Source organism: Lynx canadensis, chromosome D4 (assembly GCF_007474595.2).
Source record: "Lynx canadensis isolate LIC74 chromosome D4, mLynCan4.pri.v2, whole genome shotgun sequence".
Classification (NCBI taxonomy): domain Eukaryota; kingdom Metazoa; phylum Chordata; class Mammalia; order Carnivora; family Felidae; genus Lynx; species Lynx canadensis.
In genome coordinates, this window is record NC_044315.2 from 91,883,298 (window position 1) to 91,903,258 (window position 19,961).

At 64.1% G+C, this 19,961-nt stretch overlaps 1 protein-coding gene across 1 annotated transcript in view; it reads right to left on the reverse strand.

Moving 5' to 3' along the window:
* Positions 1 to 2,549: 2,549 nt before the first annotated feature.
* ADAMTSL2 (ADAMTS like 2) overlaps positions 2,550 to 19,961 on the reverse strand; it is a 35,056-nt gene continuing 17,644 nt past the window's right edge. Inside the window, exons 12-20 of the mRNA XM_030306536.1 lie at positions 18,317 to 18,689; positions 13,559 to 13,656; positions 9,257 to 9,383; positions 8,016 to 8,229; positions 7,774 to 7,929; positions 7,081 to 7,251; positions 6,190 to 6,366; positions 3,989 to 4,133; positions 2,550 to 3,231 (exon numbers count right to left, since the gene is read on the reverse strand). Of these exons, the coding sequence (XP_030162396.1) occupies positions 3,113 to 3,231; positions 3,989 to 4,133; positions 6,190 to 6,366; positions 7,081 to 7,251; positions 7,774 to 7,929; positions 8,016 to 8,229; positions 9,257 to 9,383; positions 13,559 to 13,656; positions 18,317 to 18,689 (1,580 nt within the window). The 3' untranslated portion in view covers positions 2,550 to 3,112. The remainder of the gene's footprint in view (positions 3,232 to 3,988; positions 4,134 to 6,189; positions 6,367 to 7,080; positions 7,252 to 7,773; positions 7,930 to 8,015; positions 8,230 to 9,256; positions 9,384 to 13,558; positions 13,657 to 18,316; positions 18,690 to 19,961) is intronic.

Here is a 19,961-nt window from a genome sequence, read left to right on the forward strand (position 1 = left end):
CCCGCCCCCCGCGCGCCCTCCCACTCACACGCACATCCTTGGCTTCCGGTGCCAAGCCGCGGAGACGCTCTTTGGGCTGGCCTTCCTGCAGATGTCCCAGAAGTTTCAGGGGCAACCAGGCCCTCAGGATTCACAGCCTCAACTGGCTTTTTGGTGAAAGAGGGAGGCACAGAGGGTAGAGGCGGCCACGGGCCAACCACCTGCTGTGGGAGCACCCGCACTGAAACAGGCACCCCGTTCCGAAGTCCAGGTGTGGTGGGGTGCACAGGGCGGGGAGCAGGACCTGACAGACCCACTTTCCCCCCATGAGGCCTGCGACAGGCCCTCCCACCCGCTGGGCCTCAGCATCCAGAGCCCTTCGAGCTCTGGTCCCAGGGGACACCGACCCGCACTCTCGCACCCGCCCCGTTTCTCAGGAGGATCTGGGAGCAGGGCCCCGGATCCTGCTCTGTCTCCACGTCCGACCACAACTGAGCCCACTCTCCTCCAAGCTCCCAGCAGGGCTGAGGTCTCCCTGGGAGCCCCTCTCTAGCTCCCTCCCTCTGCTGGGGAAGTGATGCTCAGTGGTCACCCCAGGGAAGTGACCAGGGGCACGGGGAACGCAGCTCCCCCACCGGCCAGGGGCGAGAGCTCCTCCTGCACAGCAGGGCCCCAGAGGCAGGGTAGCTGCTGTCTGCCAGGCTCCTCGGCGAAGCCACCTTCCTAAAAGACACAGCAGCCTTTGAGGGCCCCTGAGCCGAGGACAGCCCGAGCACCTGCCTCTTGCTGAATGCCCCAGAGTCGTCTGGACGTGAGCAGAGTTAGGGAGGGCTTACTGTTTCAGCTTTCTCTGTTACTTTCTCCTTCCGTTCACCTCCAGCCTCAGTTGGGACACGCTAATGGAATCCACCCCCAGCCTCCCTGCGGCCCAAGCTCTCCTCCTTTGTGGAACCCCATGAGTTTGTTTCGCGCATTTGCTTGGGGGGTGGGCTGGGGTGGGGGGCGAGCACCAGGAGGCGGCACTTCCTGTGGCTGTTCTGTTCCGGTTTCCTGTTTCCTTCCCTGGTCTCTGTTCTCTGTATAGATTCATAGATCCACTTAAAATGAGGTGAACACCCATCCCTGTGAGTTCATGCAGCTGCACTGTGGGGACCCGCGGGGAGCTGCGTGCTCCCCGAGAAAAGAGAAAGCCAATAAAACTCATCTCCAGCACCGCCACCGCCACCGCCTTCGGTCTGCCTGCAATTCCAAGCCAGCCCGAACCTCTGCCCGGGACTTTCCGGGAGGGGACCCCGTCCTGCCCGGTGCCGGGCAGGGTCCACCTTTCCTCTCCCGTCTGGGGGCCTGGGTCTAGGCACACCACATCTAGGGCGCCGTGTCTGTCTGCCAAGTCTGGGAGCCGCTGGCCTAAACTCTGAGCTCCTGGAGAGCGGGGTGGGGGTGACCGGCTGAGTCACCTGGGACCAGTGTCTGATGGCCTCTGGGCCCGTGTTGGCCATCAGCACGGGGGGGGGGGGGGGGCGGGGCGGGGTGATAACGACGCCCGCTTCAGGGGCTCTTGGGAGGTTCGTGAAGCAGGGCCGATAGAGCACCGGAGGCAGAGCCTGGCACGCAGGAAGTGCCAAGTGTGGTCCGAAAGGAGGACCGGGGGCAAGGGTGACCACAGGGCACAGCAGCAGGGTGCATCGGGGCGGGCCCAGACCCCTGGATTACTGTGACTCACCTCTCCTGGGGCTGGGGACCTCACGCAAGCCCATCCCAGGGCCTCAGTGACCTTCATCACTGAGCAGCACCCTCAATGCTGCCCTGAGCACTGGGTGCTGCGCCCTGCTACCTGTCCCCGAAGAAGACGATCCCCGTGGCACCCTCAGCCCGTGGCAGTCTTGCTTCCCGAGCTGGGTGGACACCCTGGTCCTCCTCCCCCCGCCCCCAGCGGAGGCCAGAGCAGGTTTCCAGCATCTTCCCCATCCCCACCCTCTCCCTGGAGACCCTGTGCTGGAGAACAGCACTCCTTTTCGTGCTGGAGAACCACTCCTGCTGCGGGACCAGCCTAAACACCACCTCCCCCAGGAAGCCCTCCAGTGGCCCTGCACACCCCCACCCAAGTCCAGATTAACTAGCCCTTCTAGGAGGTTCAGGAACAGTAACGATGGATGATATTTCCTGAGCTCCCAATCTGGGGCCCAGCCCCGCCCCTGCCTCATTTCCTGTTTTCCCCCTACACATCTCAAGGCCAGCCTTTTCTCCCAAGGCTCAGGTCGTACAATTCCTCCAGCCCCCCAGCCCCCTCCCCAGGTTCCACTTCGGTCGGTAGGCGGGAGACCGGCTCGGTTTTGAGAACACACCCAGGTCCCGATGCCTCCTGACCCCCGTCACCCCTGCAGGCACCCCACCTCTGCTTCCCCGACCGGCCCCTCCTCAGGGAGGCACTGCCGCTCGGTCCTAGGCCCCGAGCCCAGTCCCGGGCCCAGGCCTCAGCCGGTCTTCCCGGACTCGAGCGCGGGCCAGCCTGGCTCCCGAAGCCCGACGGCCACCGCACACCTCCCGCCAGAGCCACTGGGAGCCCACGATGCCGCCATAAATACGACCACTTTATTAACATACAGGAGCACTGGCTGACGACCATATCCTAGTGTGCCGTGAGAAAGAGTGCCTCCTCCCGGGGCGTAAAGTGCAGCGGGTCCCTCCATGCGTGAGAGCTTCATAGAACGAGGCAAGTGGACGCTACTTGCGAGATACAATTCCTCTGGAAGGGGCACACCCGAACAGGACCCGGGTCCGAGGCGGCGGCACCTGGATCTCCCCGCCGCCCCAGCCCCGGTCCTCGACCCCACAGCCCGGGAGGGAGAGAGGACATTCCCAGGCCCCTTGGGTGGAGCCGGGGGCTGGCCGGTGGGACCCACAAACACGACCGTCCTTGCAGCCCTAAGACACCTTCCCGGGCAGGGGCGGGGGCCCGGGGTGCGCTCGTGGGGGCGGGGGGGGGGCTCTCCTTCCCCGGGGGAGAGCAGAGGCTCAGTGTCACGTCTTCACGGCCCGGGTGCCCTGCGGGAAGGGTGTCCGCAGAGGGGCCCCGGGCGCTGGGGGGCCCCCGGGGCCGAGCGCTCGGGTCTCTGGGGGGCGGCGCGGGTGGCTAGGAGTGCGGAGGTCTGCAGGAGCGGCAGCACGCTTTGCTGTAGTACCAGTGGCCACAGAGGTTCACCTTGATGGCCAGGGCACAGTTGGTGCCTGGCTGGTCCTGGCAGCTGTCGTCTGGGGAAGGGACACGGCGGGGGGGGGGGGGAGGAGGGCATCACCGGTGGCCAAGGGGTGGACACTCGACAGGACCCCCCCGCCCCACCACCTCGGGGGTGGCCCCCGCCGGCGGCACCCGTGGACAGGTGGCCCCTACGTGCCCGTTTTCAGGGGCAATGGGCCTCCCACCCGCGTCGGGCCCTCCAGCCCTACTACTCTGCCACCCCTGCCCCCAGCCCTCCCCAGGACGCCACGCCATCCCCCCGAGGGGTCTGATCTGCGCACAGCAAGGGTGATGCCCAGGGCCAGGGTTTGGAGGAGTCCTTGACCTCACCCCTGGAGGCCCGAACCTTCCCAGGAGGCCCACAGGTGTCCCCTCCACAGAACAGGTGTGAAGCAGAGCGGGTCACCTGTCCCGGCACCCCCCTCAGCCTCTAGCACCCTCGCTCCTCCTCCAGGCGCCGAGGCCCCATGTCAGGCCCGGCCACCCCTGCCTCCCGTGTGCCCGGCTCAGGATGAGTCACCGAGGACTCCCGGTCCCCGCCCGGTCGGCCCCACCTTCTGAAGCCAGATACAGGTGTTGGTGTGGCTCCTGGGGACCCCCAGCCCCAGTCAGGCCTCACCTGCCGCCCTCCCCACCCTCACCTCCCAGCCGGGTTCCGCCACCCCAGGGGGAGCCTTCGCCCCCCGCCAGGCCTCGGTGTCCGTAGCCGCTCGATCTTCCTGGTCCCCTTGGCCCCTGGCTCTGCCCGCCTTGTCGGCCCCCCCTCCTCACCTGGGGGCTCCGTGGGGCAGGGCAGCAGGTCACAGGCCTGCCTGCCGACAGGCTTCACCAGTGGGTCGCAGCCACGGACGATGTCAGTCCCCTGGTAGCACTTGACGTCCCGCATCCGCACGCCCACCCCGCAGGTCTTGGTGCACTGATGGGAGAGACAGCATGGCCGGAGCCCCCACCTGGCCGCGCAGGGTTCCGGCCCCAAGGAGGGGCGACCCCACCCCTCCCACCAGGCTGCTGGGTCCCATCCCCACCCAGGGCCGCGCAGCTCCAGCCGGTGCCCAGGGAAGGGGCGGCCCCTCCCCTCCCCACTGTCACTGGGTGCGTCCTTCGCTTTCAGCCTCCCCGGGGCCCGTGAGACGGACCCTCAGGACACACGGGGCTGTGGCAGAGAGAGAGCGCTGGTTTCCCTCTCCAGTGAAAAACTGTGTTGCCGGCCAATGAAACCTATCTTCCAAAGCCACACTCCCGCCTGAGGCTCCCTCGTCCAGATGTTCCCCTTGGAAAACCCCGCTGAGCTACCCAGAGCACCAGGGACATCTGCTGACCCCGGCTGCCCCATCATCTCCTTGCCAAGATCCTGCAGGCGGTGGCTCCCTCTTGCCACCCCCTCCAACGTGGGTGACCCCACGTCACCCAGGCGCCTCTGGGACCTGAGCCCTGGGTCCCTGAGGCGGGGGAGGGGTGGGAGGCCCCGGCCCTGGACCCACCCTCCCATTTAACTGAGGAAGACTTAGCAGGGGGGACCACCCACCCGCTCCCAGCATGGGGGGCTGGCCCAGTCTGGAGGCAAGAGGCGGCCAGCTTGGCACTGAGCACACAGGACCATCGACCGCGGGTGGCCGCTCCGAGGAGCCTCTGTGTGCCCCCGGAGGGGACCCTCCGGCCCTGGGGAGTGGGTAGAACAGCTGGGAGGAATGAGCTCTTACTGAACCCGTATCCCAGGGAGGGGCAGCCACAGGGACAGAACGCCAGAGTTCCACACACCCACCGTGGTCCACCTGTGCCGGTCACCCCCCGCCCACCCTCCGTCATCAGCGCAATACGGGTGTCCCTATCCCGATGCCCTCAGGCTGTTTGGGGGGCAGGGTCTGCTCCCTCTCCGCGGCTCTCCCCCCTTCCAGGGCTCGGCACCCAGCACCCAGCCCAGCACCTGCACCCGGTAGGTCCTGGCCCCCATCTTCTGAAGCAGGAAGTACCTTCCAAAGCGCGAGTGCTGGCGTGGCTCCTGGGGGCCTGGAGCCCCAGGCGAACTTCAGCGGCCTCTCAGCCCCACCTGACGTCCTCCCCCACTCCCTGCCGGGCTCTGCCCCCAGACATGACTCACTCTGCCCCCCGTAGCCACTAGACCCTCCTGGCCCCTCCAGAAACCTATTCTTTATCCTTCAGGCGCTGGCTCTGCCCACGCCTCCTCTGGAAGCCCCCGCCCCGCCCCGCCCCCAGTCACCCTCCTTCTCCCCGGTGGGTCCTTTTGTGGATGACACAGAATGGAGAAATGTGTGTTTTCGCTCTTGAACGAGCCTGTGTGCCAGTAGGCCCCATCTAGGACGGGGTTTGCATCCAGATACCACCTTGAGTCTCTCTGCCGAGATCCCTGAGCCCGGGTGGGGGCGGGGGGGGGGGTGCAGAGGTCCTGGCCCATCACCCTCTGAGTGGGGGCAACACTCACCGAATCCCCAGACTCACCCCTGTCTTACAGACTCTAAGAATCTTCACCTTGAACTCTAGGGTTTGGGGATGTGCCTTCCACCATCCAAGACCATGGAAGCCTCGCGTGCGTGTGTCTGAGACAACACCACGGTGCAACGTACAGGGCTCCCCACCCCCTGTGACACCCCTGCGTCATCCCCCTCAGTGCTCAGAGCTGGCCCATGAGGACACCGAGAGGCCAGAGGCACCGGAGACCCCGGAGCACACAGCGACAGAGGCCCCGGGGCTCCTGTTGTCTACCCCCTCCCCACTCAGTGATGCTCAAAGACCACTCTGGGCCTCCCCCTCCGCCACCTCTTGAAAACTGATGGCATCACCAGGTGGAGAGGGCACGAGGGGCACGGGGGTGGGGGCACGGGTACTAAGGACACACGGAGGAGACAACAGAGGCGGGGGTGGGGAGCGTCTGGGGCAGGGCTCGAGGTACCGAGGCGGGACCAGGACTCAGGTTCCGGCCTCACGTGGCCCCGAGGGGCCAGCCGGGCGCTCACCTCCGACCAGGGGCTGGTGTACCACTTGAAGCAGGGTCTCTCGAAGCACGTGCTCTCCTCAGGGGGCTTCTTGGCCAGCCCGCACTCGGGGCCGCTGCGCGTCTGTGGCCTCCCGTTGGCCAGCTCCATGCACAACACCAGCCTCTTCTTCACACCTCGGCCACAGGTGGTGTTACACTGAGACCGGGGGGACAGACGGGGCCGGGTCAGAGGCCAGAGGCCAGGAGGACCAGGACACCGTGCACGTGACTCCGCGACTCCGGGGATATGGCTCGGTCAGTAACGATGGGGTGAAAACGTTTAGGTCAATGGCAGATTGGCTGAGGACTCTTTGGTCGATAACCCTTTGGCCCCAAACACATTTGATCAAAAGCTGTTTCACGGAAAACCATCTGTTTGGAAACACAACGGTTCGTGACAATTTGTCCCAAGGCGGCTCGGCTAATGGTGATCTACCTGAAGCAACTGGCTGAGAACGACCCGCCTGAAAAGGCAAGTTGGGGACTGTGATCGGCGGGGGGGGGGGGGGGGGGGAGTGGGGCAGACGAGGTGGTCATGAGAACAAACGTCTGCCCAAGACCCAGGGGCCAAGAGTCTGTGAGGCCCAGGTGCCCCCGGCCCCCGTTTTCCATAAAGTGGGGGCTGGGAGAGGGCCGGGGACACAAGACCCATTCTGCATCATCAGGTATACTTGCCTATTTAGATCTGGCAGGTGCTAAGGGGTTTTCTTACCTTTTGGCTTTTTCCATTTCAAATTAAGTTTCAGTGAATTGTGCCCTCATATTTTGCAATTAATTCCTCGTTTGACCAATCCGCCATCGTGGCCACTTGGCTCTCAGCCCAGAGCCCTCCCAGGCAGAGGGGAGCCCTGCTGCGGCTGGGGGCACTCACCCGCTCCCAGTCCTGGGCCAGCCAGTGGGCGGGGCAGTTCTTGTCCCCACAGGGATGGATGGCCAGCGGCTTGCTCTCCATCTGGCACTGAGACTCGGGCACCACCCGGCCGTCACTGGTCTTGCAGTACACGTGTCGGATCATGCGGCCCTGCCCGCAGCTCCCGCTGCACTGCAGGGGGGAAGCGGAGGGGGGGGGTTAGGGGCGGAAACCCTCTCCCAGTGCACCCCCCCCTCCCCTGCTGTCACTCCCAGAGAGGACCGGCTCCCCAGGCAGTGTGGGGGAGGGAGCGGCTGCCATGGCAACCACTTTTTAAATAACATTTTCTGTTCTAATTACAGAAATATTACGCGCTCGGTGGAAAACAGACACACAAAAGCACACCTAAAATACCTAAAAAGGTCATCTGTGCGCCCAGCACCGGGGTGGGGCGGGGGGGGGGGAGCGCTGGTGAGCACAGCCGAGAGACAGATGGACACACAGACACACGGGGAGGTCATAAAAAGGGACCCCGAAGTCGCCACTCGGTTTTGGATACAGGCTATGACTCCTCACGTGACCGGGAGAACGGCTGGTTCGCCGATCTAACCCTACATCCCTCCCTCTAGAACGGCGGGGGCGTGAGGCGGCCCCGCGGCCACTGGGCACCGGCCACCCCTCCGCGTGCCCCCCCCCCCACGGCCCTCCCCTCACCGGGCCCCAGTCGGAGACAGTCCACTGGCGGTCGCAGGGGGGGCCTGTGCAGTCCTTCTCCCCCACGGGCCTGGTGTTGGGGTCACACAGCTTCTCGTCTTCCGAGCAGCGGATGTCCCTGGTCACCACGCTGCGCTCCCCACACTTGGCCGTGCACTGTGAGCGGGGCGGGTGAGGGCGGGGTCAGGACTGCGCAGCCCTCGCGCGCGCGGGCCCAAGCGCCCGGCCGCGCAGGCGCTCACCTCCGACCACTCGGACATCTCCCACTGGGGCCCGCAGGCCGGGTTGCGGCACGTCTTGCGCTCCTCGGGCCGCACGGCCTCGGCCGCCTCGCACAGGTCGCTGTACACGGAGCTGTCGAAGCCGGGGGACAGCATCTTCCAGCAGCGCACGATGCGGAACTGGTAGCCCTCGCCGCAGGTGCGGGAGCACTCGCTCCAGCTGCTGGTCTCCCACCTGCCTCGGGAGGGGCCGGCTTTCAGAGACCCCCACCTTCCTTCCGGGACCCCATGCAACCCCGCGCCCGACCCCGAGAATGCACGTCTTCACCCATGTCCAAAATCACGCGGGGCCAAGCCAGCCAGGGAGCTGGTGAGGCCCCCTGGGGGGGAAGCTGCTGTCTAGGTGACCCTGAGCGCCCCCCCCCCCCCACCGGGAGACACCTGAGGAGCGGCGCCGATACCCTGCTGGTGCCCCAAGTGTGTGCTTGGCCCGCCTGCCTAGAAACCCGTGTGGCGGGACACCTCCAGGCGGGACACCTGGCTTTCCAGTCACTTCAAGAGCCATGTCCTGGCCTTGCTCCCTTGCCCATGCTGTTCCTTCCTTCCAAAGTGCCCCCCTCCTTCCTTCTCCTACTTTGGGATCATGCCTCAGCGTCCCAGAGCCTGTGCTGTACCCCCCCACACACACACACAAAGGGGACTCCCAGGGGAAGGACAGGCCCCGAGAACCACACAACCAGCTTCTCAGAAGGGAGCAAACGTGCAGGGAGCCAGAAAAGCAGAACTGTGTAGCCTCCTCCTCCCCACCTGCCCCCCCCAGTCCGGGGACCCTGCGTCAGCTCCCGCCGTGGTCATGACTTGGAAAAGGACACACTCAGGGCTCAGTTTCTGTCAGTTTCTGACTGTTTGCGAAGTGGGACGTGAGGCCTGGGTGGGGGCTAGAAAGACAGGGCCTCCTCCCCCCACAGCCCAGGGACAGCCAGGCGGCTTGGAATTTCGGGAATAATCATTTTGGTTTATAAAACTGTGTGCCTGGGGGTGGGGGCCAATGATGAGCGATGCACAGAGTGGCTCCAGGACCTACAGTGGGAGACATTGGCTGAAATTCGGCAGCCACGTGTGGCCCGTGGCAGAGAGCCTGGCAGGCACCCCCACCCCACAGGTCCTGAGGCCCTGCCCACCACAGCGCCCACTGAACTGGGCAGAGTCGAAGCAGAGCCCCGGCTGCCCCCGCAGTGCCCGGGGCGCTGGGTGGCAGGTACCTGGGCTGGCACTCCCTCCCCGCGCAGAACTCCTGGACGGGCTCGGGACGGGTCAGAGCGTCACAGTAGCTGTCATCCACCTCGATGCCATCATAGCGAACGCACATGGCGTAGGTCGACATGACTCCTGGTTCAGGACAAGGGAAGAGCCTGTGAGTCCCAAGCGAACCCCTTGGGGACCAGCGGATGGGCCATGTGACCACGGGCAAGGCAGCTACCTCTCAGAGCTTCCTGGTTTAAATTGAGGATAACGACAGTAACCAGCTTACCGAACAGTGGCAGAGCCCAGTGAGGACACCTTTGTGGATCTGAACTCCCTCCCTGCCCACGTCTCAGGGTCTGACTTCTCTCTGCACCCCCACCTCCACACCCACCCCTATGGGTAAATAGGAGGGTGGGTGGGTGGATGGATGGAGAGTTTGGTGGGTAGATGGAAAGATGGATAGGTGGGTGGGTGGATGGGTGCCTGGATGGGCAGGTTGTGGGTGGATGGTTAAATGGATGGATGGATGAGTGGATGCATATGGATGATGGGTAGATGGGTGGGCAGGTTATGGGTGGATGGTTATGGATGGATGGATGGATGGATGGGTGGATGGATGAAGAGTTTGGTGGGTAGATGGAAACATGGATAGATGGGTGGGTGGGTGGGTGGGTGGGTGGACGGATGGATATGTTTGAAAACTAACCATTCGAGCCCTTGCCAGCATCCCCAGATGTTATATTAGATCTTCAGACCCTCCCTGCTCTCCTGTGCATGTCTCAGTTCTTATCCAACTCTCTCAAACTTTCTTTAATCACCACTCTGTGTGTTTATCTTCCTTGCCTCCCCGGTACTCTATAAATCCCATCAGGGGGATGATGTGTAAAGGGCCAGCCCTCACCCGATGTTGTTAATTCCTTGACCCCACTCCCATCTTCTACGCCTCTGGTCTTTCTACGCATGTCCCTGCACCCCTGCACCTGGCACTGTGTTGGCACATGGCCAAGTCCACTGAACAGTGGGTGGGTCCCTGCCAAGGAGGCAGGACGACTCAGGGAGACTTGTTAGCATCAGTGAAGGCCCACGTGGGGTTCGGGTTTGTTGTTGCTGATGTGTGTGTGAGTGTGTGTGCGGGGGGGAGGTACCCAGCCTCCCTGGATGATGGAGATAATGGAACCCTCTTCAACGGGCTGCCAGTGCTCCAGGAGGAAATCAATTTCCCCATTGACGGAGAGCCCCAGCCACCTCACTCTCCCTTTCTGGCGGCGTGTGTCTGTAAGCTCCCACCTCCCCAAGTCCCAGCCGGGATGGAACGGAACCACCTGGGAAGCAGCCCTACGTGGGGATTTTTTTCTTCTTTCCATAAAGGACTCCTCCGTGCCAGCACTGGGCTGTGTCATCTTTAGCCCTCTCTGAGGGGAGGCTGCCTTCCTGGCCAGGTCTGCTTGGAATGTTCCAGGCCTCAAGAGACACCAGCTCTCGGGCCCAGGGAGGTCCAGGGCTGGGGACTCACAGACCCTCGCCAAATGCCCGACTGTCCATTCAGTCCTCACCGTTGAGTGGAAACACGGCAGGTCCTGCTCAAAAGAGACTGGGGTTCAAGACCCAGCTCAGTCTCTCCCTCGTCAAGGCGGGGTCACGTGAACACTATCAGAGTCTCCAGGCCTCGGCTCGGTCATCCTCAAGTTGGGAACCTCCCCGAGATGCTGGGAGAGTCAAGGTAGCAATCTTCTTCATGACATCAGTCTCGGACACGGTGCTTTTGAAACCTTATACACGAGGCCTTCCCTTTAAGGAAAAGCGAGCAAGGGGGCGCCTGGCGGGGGAGGGGGGGCTCAGTCGGTCAAGCGTCCGACTCTGACTCAGGTCATGATCTCTTAGCTTATGAGTTCAAGCCCCGCGTCGGACTCTGTGCTATCAGCTCCGAGCCTGGGGCCTGCTTCGAATTCTGTGTCTGCCTCTCCCCTGCTCGCGCTCTGTCTCTGTCTCTCTCCCAAATAGAAATAAACATTAATTTAAAACAACAACAACAACGAGCAGGGCACCCCAGTGCACAAAACACAGATCGGCGTGTTGCACCAGCAGAGGACGAGGCTCAGGGTCCGCCGGCCCCGCCCCCCCCCAGCCCACCCCCCAGAAGTGCCAAGGGACAGTCTGAAACCACAGCTGGGCTCAAGCTCAGGCTAAGAGTCCACATTCACCTGTATTTCTGCCGCCCCAAAGAGCATTTTGAAAGAAAGGGACTCTGTAACGGAGCTGGCTCGGGAGGCAGGAGATCTCGAAGCCAAGCACAGGGTGCCCAGGGACCCCTGCTGGGTGCAGAGGACACTCAAGGACGTCAGCACAGACAGCACGAGCCCCAGCAGGTTTGTAACCTCACCACCACCCCGTCTGGCCTCGGCACTCCTCCGCCAAATGGGATTTTGAGAGTAGTTGCCACAGTCAGGAGCTTTGACTCCGACAGAGCCTACGGGAGGTGGTGGCAGGGGGCCATTCGGCAGGGACCCGACTCCACCTTTTTGGCCGGGTGCCACCGGACCCGGCTCGGTGCCTTGGCGGCGATGGGGAGCTCACCCTCTATCGGGGCCGTTCACTCCACTCCTGGACAGCCTCCTCTAAAGCAGAGCTTTTTCCATAGCAGAGCCCAAATCTGTCTTTCCCACTGCCTTCCTTCTCTCACCCTACTGTGCCCCTTGGGCCACGTGAGACAAATTCAGCCTGCCACCCCCCCCCCCGGCCTGGTCACTCTGTAGGTGACAAGGAGTGGTGTCGTGCCCTCCCTGGGGACTGTCTCCCCCCCCCCCCACCCCGGGGCCAGGCATCAGCCCCTCACCCCCATCTCAGGAGATGTCACCTCCCCAGGCGGCCCTATGTCCGGGAGGGAAAGGAGATGCTCCCAGGCTGTGCTCCGTGACAATTCCGGCTCTCGCTGGGTCCCCGGAGGCTGTGCGGCTCTCAGTCAGAACCGGTCCGTGCCCTGCTGACAGCCTCCGGCAAGGCAGACTCCCCCAGCGCCCCACCGTGCCCAGCCCTGGGAGGGGGCTCCCGCGGCTCACTCTCAAGACCAGCGGCCTGGCACCTGCGCTTTGGCCGCGACAGCTCACTTCTCCTCTCCCTCCTATCCTCACGACCGCCGTGGCGGAGGGGCCCGTCCCATCTTACGGGTAGGAAAGCGAGGCTCAGACAGACCAAGCAACCTGCCGAGCGCACGTGGCACGGTGGGCCAGGTGGTGCCACTCCCGCGCTCACCGCACAGCCAGCAAAGCTGGCCTCGTGCCCTCCAAACTCTGCGTGCCCCGAACCCTGCTCAGGAGGGTCTTTAATAGCAGGGGGGGCCCCGGCTCCCTAACCGACAGCGAGTTCCGGGGTGAGCAGGACGTAAGGACCCGGGGTCCGTTCTGAGCCCTGCAGGGCGGGCTCCCCAGCCGCTCCCTCGGGCATCTCCTCGGGTGCCGAGCAGGACTGCAGGAGGCGCGATCGAGCCCAGACTCCCGGCTGCCCAGGGTCCGCCAGGGGCTCGCCTCATCCTGCTCACTGGCCAGGGACGGCAGGGGCCAGTTTGGGGGGGGGCAGGGGGAGGGTAGGGGGCATCATGCCGTTTCAGGGGCAGCCCCAGGTGCTGACCAAACCCGAACAAGCTGCTCCGGGCACGGGCAAGGTGGCACTCGGGGTCTCCCCACAACCTTTGCCACAGGGGCTGGTCCAGGGTCTGACATCTGAGCTTGCAGCCGGCCCCAGCGGAGGGAACCCAGGTCCCCGGCGGCTGCGGCCAACATCCGAAGGTGTGGGTGGCCAGCCCCGTGAGCAGACAGACGTGGGTTCCAATCCCAGCTCGGCACCTGACCACTAACCACGTGTGTCTGTCTCTCTGTCTGGGCACCACCGGGGGAGGGGTCTCTGTTCCCCTCTACCTGCCCAGGTCCTAGACCAGGTCCTAGCATCTGTTCCACTCCTTCGTGGGTCTATTTCCCTTCCTAGGTTGCTGTAAACAAAAGCAAAATCCTCCCCGCTTGAGACGTTGTAGTTTTAACCAAAGGGACGTTCGCTCTCACAAGATACCATACAAAGAACAGTGGATGGGGGGGGGGGGTGGCGGCACCCGCACCCCCCGCCCCGGGGTCCTTCCCACAGTCCACACGCCGTGAGCATGAGGACACCAACCCCTGTGACCTCATGCCACCTCCCGGATCAGGAAACTACTAGACAAGCTCCCCGTGGGCAGTTCGGGGCCCCCGGCGAGTGCGTGGGCCCCGCAGCGCCAGGCCCGCTGCGGAGGGGACGCTGAGCAGGTGGCTCCCGCCAGCAGCCGAGACTGGTACCTGTGGTGCAGGTGGCACTGCAGGGCTCGTGGGACGAGAGCTTCCACCGGTACATGTCCGCTGGGCTCACGCCTTGTTTGCGCGCCTTGGGCCTGGTCCTGGAAGGGAGAAGCGGAGAAGGGCACGGGCGCTCACCAAGGGCTGCAGGCACGGGCTCTTGGGGAGCAGCGCGCCTGCCCCGGCCCCGGGGGGAGTCCCCACCATCAGGGTCAGCCCGCCCACTGTCTAGAGCAGAGGACGGGAGGGGGCATCGCGGGGAGGCACGCTTTAGGACAGAACGGACGTTTGCCTTTCTCCCTCCTGGACGGGCGAGAGTCCGAGGCGGGCACTGGAGCTGCTGAAGGTCCTTCCGGGTGGGGGGTGAGCTCGGGGCCCCCCAGCATTGCCTCTGCGCCCTGCACGCATGCACGCCGCCTCCCAGGGCCGCCTGCTAGCGCGGGCAGGCGACTCCTTCTCTCTGCTCCCCCAGGAGGGACCGCAGACGGCACCTTCTATGCCGAGAACCTGCCAGGACTCCCCTTGAGGCCCCCCTCAGCCCGACTCTGCTTGAACGGGGACACTGGCCATTCAGCCTCCAAGTGTCAAAACAGAAAAGCTCAGCGGCGGACAGGGGAGTGGTTGGTCCCCTCCAGACGCCTCTGCCCAGGTCTGTGATGGCTGCCGGTGCGGGGAAGGCGAGCTGGGCCCGCGCCAGCAACCAGCTATGATTCTTGGCCGGAGCGCGGGCGGCTGAAGCCAACTATTGTTAGGACCGTTTGCTTCTTTGAACCAGTTGGTGTGCTGGGGCCCAGCCTCAGTACCCAACATGCAGGCTGGGTTTGGACTCAGCAGGGGAGGAGGGAAGGGGTCCTCCCAGATCCCCAGCCTCTGGTCTGAGATGCAGCCCCTCCCCCCACAACCCGAAGCCCTGCGACCTGCAGACGGGGACGTGGGGCGATGGCCTGGCTGACGGGACACCATTCGAGGCCCCGGCGTCCCTCTTGCACCGGGCGCCGCCCCAGTGCCCGGCGAGGGGCCGGCTGGAGACCACCGGAGCTGACGCCCTTTCACAAGGCTTCCCCGTGGGCTCGTGCGCACGGGTCCCTCTCCGGGGACCTTGTGCCACCTCGGTGGTCGGGCTTAATGAATGCTGCAGGGCATCCATTCCGAAGGGCCTTCCAGTCGATTCTGCGATCCAGACATTGGTTTGGATCCCACTGGGAGCTCGCTCTGCGTCTGGGCTTCACAAGTGGACGAGCTCGGAGCTTTACTTCTGTAGGAACGTTTGTTGCCCCGAAGGTGCAACTTGCTCTAAACCAGGAAATGATCCGCCCACAGCCTTAAGTCCTGAGTCTACTGATGTGGCTATACAACCCAGGGAGCCGGAGAGTTGGGAGGGGCGGAGGAGGAGAAAGCAGGGGGCGGAGGGAGCAGGCCATGAGCTGGTGGCCGGTTTCAGGGCCACTCACAGCTGCTGAGCCCCTCACCTGCTGGCTTCTCAACCAGGAGACAGCCCTTCCCTTTCACAGATTTCTGGGGGGAGGGGAAGGTCCCCCTCCCACCTCCTGAAGAAGGAGAAAAAAAATCTTAAATGCGGTTTCCCCACCCACTCAAGACCTTGTCACCTCAGAGCAAAGGACCCGTAGAAACCCCCAGGGAGCACCCAGCTCCCCTGAGCAAGCCCTCCCAGAAGCCTGATTCAGAAAACACGACTCTTGCTGGTTGGGTCCCCTACCCCCGCCGCCCTTTCGACGACGAGGACCACGGCTGTCAATTCTCCCCAAGAACAAACAGAGATGAGAAGGTCCCGGCCAGGCCCCACCGCCCCACCCACGGGGGAACTGCGGTAATTACACGCTCCTCAGCCAGCAGGCCGCGTGACTCATCCTGGACTCGGGAGAGAGCGGCCTGGTTCAAAATAACCCTCCGGGTTTTAAGCACAAAAGGTATTTCTAGAGGGGCTGCCCACACATCACTCTTACACGGGCACACGTCAGGCGCAGCAAAGCCCCTCCTGAAAAACCCTGCTCGTGTTTGCACAACAACGGAACGCCTAACCGTTCTGTGCTTGCAAGTGGCCAGCCCCCCAGGAGAGAAACACCCACAGAGTCGCCCGAACCACCAGCCCCTCGCCCGCCTCCTTGTGGAAGGAAGAGAGCGCCCCTGTGCGCCACACTCAGGGCTCCGGGCCCAGACGACGCGGGCCGGGGAGTCCCTGCCAGGACGGCTCCCAGGGCCCCGGAGAGAGACCCTGCGTCTCTGTGTCTCGCACGCTGGCTCCCAACGTCTGCTTCTGGTGACCGGGGGGCCTCCCTTGATTGTTTGAGGCTGTTCTGAGATGAAAATAACCTTTCCTTTCTGAGCTGCCCCTTTGATTTCGGCCTCTGTCGAGCAGACGCGACTTCCTGTGTTTGGACAACGCGCCGCGCGCGGTGGCTATTTTGGCCTGGTGGTTTCCCCGCGGCCTCCCTCGGCCCTTTATCTCAAAAGACCATCTTTGGTCTCAGCTCTCCAGCATCCTTTGATGGCAGCCGGCTGGAGGCGCCGCCCCGTCACCGCGTCGGGACGACCCAGCGTATCGATTTCTGCAGTGGGCCCCAGCGAGGCTGAGGAGTGGGCTTCGATTCAGCCGGGGTGGGGCAGGAGGGACTCTTGGAACTGTGGCCTGAGGACCCGAAGGTCGTGCCTGATCTGGCCCGGGGGTCCTCGGCTGCCCGGCTGGCGGGCCCTCACTCAGGGACACGGACGGGGAGTCAGAGACGTGTCTGAGTCACCGGGGAAGTGCAGGGCACAGTCGGGACGGCGCCCCGGGTCTCCCGAGCTCTCTGCAGGCCGCAGGCTGCATTAGAGCAGCAGGGCCTCTGTGTCACCCCCACAGACCCCTTGAGAGGGGGACTCTGAGTGTCACACCTGCCAGCCGACTTTCTTCAGCCCCTGGGAGGCCCGGCCCCTCCCTGGAGGCTCACTGCACTACTGGGGTTTCCATTGTCGTGTCCTCCCCGGTGCCTCCGCGTGGGATAGACTGCAACCCTCTGGGCACAGCCCGGGAGCTGAAAGCAGCCCAGGTTGGTTAGACGCGGGAACCGGGCTGGGAGCCTCAGTCACCGGCCAGGCCCCGCCGGCAAGTGCTGGCACGCTGTGAACCCTGGCCCCCGTGCCCACGAACCCCGCTCTCGGACTCAGACCTGCGCCTCGTAGCGAAGCCTGTCACCCCTCTCAGCCGCTGGGTCCCACGTGCCCCCCAGACCCACACCCTGCAGACTTTCGGACCCCTGGTCAGGTGAGCAGACCGCCCTGGGGGGAGAAGAGCGGCCACAGAAGCTTCCAGAGCTTTACTCCGTCCAAATTTGCGAACAAGAATTCCACCCAGAGCCTGTCAAAGGTAACCAGATGTGCCCCGTGAGCCCGATGCCCGGCTGTCCCTGCAGCTGGGGGGGGAGGGGGCCTCAGAAAAGAGCCTGAGAAAAGGGGCGGGCACTTTCATGGGCTGTGGGGGGCCCGCCTCGCTGCTCTCGTCCCCTGGGCGAGGGTGAGAGGATCACCCCGACCACATCACCTTATGAGTGGACCCCCAGGGTCCCAAGGACACCCACCTCTGCATCCTCAGCCCTGGCCAGGGTTCCATTCGTGTTGGTGTCTAAAGTCAAGGGGTTTGGGTTGGTCTTCAGAAAACAAAAGCAAACCCACTGAGTCCTTCCCTCCTCCGGCCCCCACCCACCTCGGGTGGCTGCTGAGCCCGGCTCGCTCTACTTGAAGGAGCCTCACTGCCCCCTGAGCCTCTGGGGAACGGTGCAGGGACACTCCAGGGCGGCCATGATCAGCCTAAGGGACCTGTCACCAGGGACTGTCTCCTGGTAGGGGTGGTGGCAGGACTGGGGCCACCCTGCTCCCAACCGCTAACCCAGGGTCAGACATGACCGTCCAGATGTCCCCAGGGAACTGCCTAGGCGTCCCCAACTGTTATTGTCCAGCTGACCCCGGGTGTAACTGTCCAGGCGCCCCCAGCTATCATTGTCCAGGTGTCCCCAGCTGTAACTGTCCAGCTGTCCCAGGTGTAGCTGCCCAGGCATCCCCGGCTGTAACTGTCCGCGTGTCCCCAGCTATCATTGTCCAGGTGTGGCTGACAAGGTGTCCCCAGGTGTGACTGTCCAGGCATCCCCAGGTGCATCCCAGGCTCTGGGGGCCTGGCCCAGGTAGACAGACTCTCACTGGACCCGTCCTAGAGGCAGCACCAGCCCCCGAAGCAGAAGGCCTCATTCCCAGTGCCTGGCTCCGGGGTCTGGCCCCTGGCTGAGGACCCCACGGGACCCCTCCCCATCTCCTCTCGGGCTGCAGCAAAGGTTGGTGCCGAGCCACTCCCCATTCCGGGAGCTGCCCAACGGCCACGTGTGCGACGACCGTCCAGACGGAGAAGCCAGGCCTTCGGGCTCCGTGACCCTCTCTGAGTCCCCGTAACTGCCCTGACGCTAAGGGCGGTTGTGACGGGTGTTCCCGTGCTTACGGGTGCCTAGCCCGAGCTTGGCCGACAGGGAGCACTCACAATTGTCGGCCTCCCCCTCCCCCGGAAACGGCGTCACGGCCGCACGTGGGCACTCAGCACCGCCGTAACCCGTGGGCCAAAGTTGCGGGAAAGACTCGCTACAACCCAGGCCTCTGCCCTGCTCGGATCCAGGGGTCGGGGCGCCCGGCCACGAGTGACTGTCTCCCGTTTGCCCCCGGGGTCTGGCCTCACCTGCCAGGGCCCGCCCCGGCTTCCCCGACAGCGGAGCAAGGACCTACCTGGCCTTGTGAGTCCTGTTCCCGGCCACGGCGGGGAGGCTGGCACTGGCGTTGGGGAACGGGGCCTCGGAGGAGGTGTTAGTCACTCTGTCACTGCTCAGCTCCAGGTAGGACGCATTGAGCAGGTAAGTGCCGGGTCCCTCGCTGTCCTCGTAGTCCACGTAGAGGCTGTCAGCCGGGGAGCTCCTCGGGGCGCCCTGCACAAAGATGCTGTTGCCAGTGTCATTGAAGGGGAGCTCCCTGGAGTCGGAGCCGGTGCCCAGGAGCCGGTCGGAGATGGCATTGGCAGAGAGGAGCTGCTGAGAGGGGAGATGCGCGTCCACCTCTGGGTCATCCTTGTCCCCCGCGAGAGCCGTCCCGGTGGCATTGCCGTCTACGAGGGAGACAGGTGGCTCACTCTCAAGTGCTCCCTTGTGTGGGCGCAAGGGCCGCCCGTGGGGGCGGGGTGGGGGGACCAGTGGGGCTCGCAGCAAACACCTGAACCGAGAGGCTCCCGGAGGCGGTGAGAGCACACAGATCACCAAGCGGAGGCGTGCGAGCCGGCCCGCACAGCCTCTCGTAGGGGAACCTGCAGTGGATGAAACAGGGTCCCCCTCGGGGCGCCCGGGGGGCTCTGGCAGTTAAGCGTCGACTCTTGGTTTCGGCTCAGGTCATGAGCTCACGGTTTGTGAGTTTGAGCCCCGTGTCGGGCTCTGTGCCGACGGCGTGGAGCCTGCTTGGGATTCTCTCTCCCTCTCTCTCTGCCCCTCCCCTGCTCGCTCTCTATCCTCCCCCCCACAATATATAAATAAATTGGGTCCTCCTCACAGTTCGCACCTGCCCTGAACCTCAGAACGTGAGCTTATTTGAAACGGGACCCTCACAAAAGTGGCTGAGGCGGTAGACACGGGTCGTCACGGATCTCGGGTGGGCCCTGTTTCCAGTGGCCGCTGTCCTTAGAAGACGAGAAGACACACACGCACAGAGAAGGCGTGTGACCACGGAGGCAGAGGCCGGAGGGACACGGCCCTGAGCGCAGCAGCGCCTGAGGCCTGCAGAAGCGGGGAGAGGCGAGAAGGACCGCCCCCACCTCCTGGAGCCTCCAGAGCGAGTGTCGGACCTGCTGACACCTTGGTTTTGGACTTCTGGCCTCCAGAACTGGGAGAGAATGAATTTCTACTTGTCGTGAGCCCCCCGGTTTGGGGTGATTTGTCACAGCTGTCCTGGGGGATTTATACAACCTCGAAAATGTCTTCTACTAGAAGGTTCTCAGGGTCTCAAAAACTGGAGTGCCGGTCCAGGCAGTCCTGGTGACCGGTGCACGGCCCTCAGGAACACGTCCAAACTGCAGGTATGGATCTCGGGGACCCCGATGCACACTTGGCATCTCGGGGACCCTGGCGCACCCCTGCATCTCGGGCACCCTGACGCACCCCTGCATCTCAGGGACACTGATGCACCTCTGCATCTTGGGGATGCTGACGCACCCCTGCATCTCGGGGACCCTGACGCACCCCTACATCTCGGGGACCCTGACGCACCCCTGTATCTCAGGGACGCTGATGCACCCCTGCATCTTGGGGACGCTGACGCACCCCTGCATCTCGGGGACGCCGACACACCCCTGCATCTCGGGGACCCTCACACACCCCTGTATCTCTGGGGA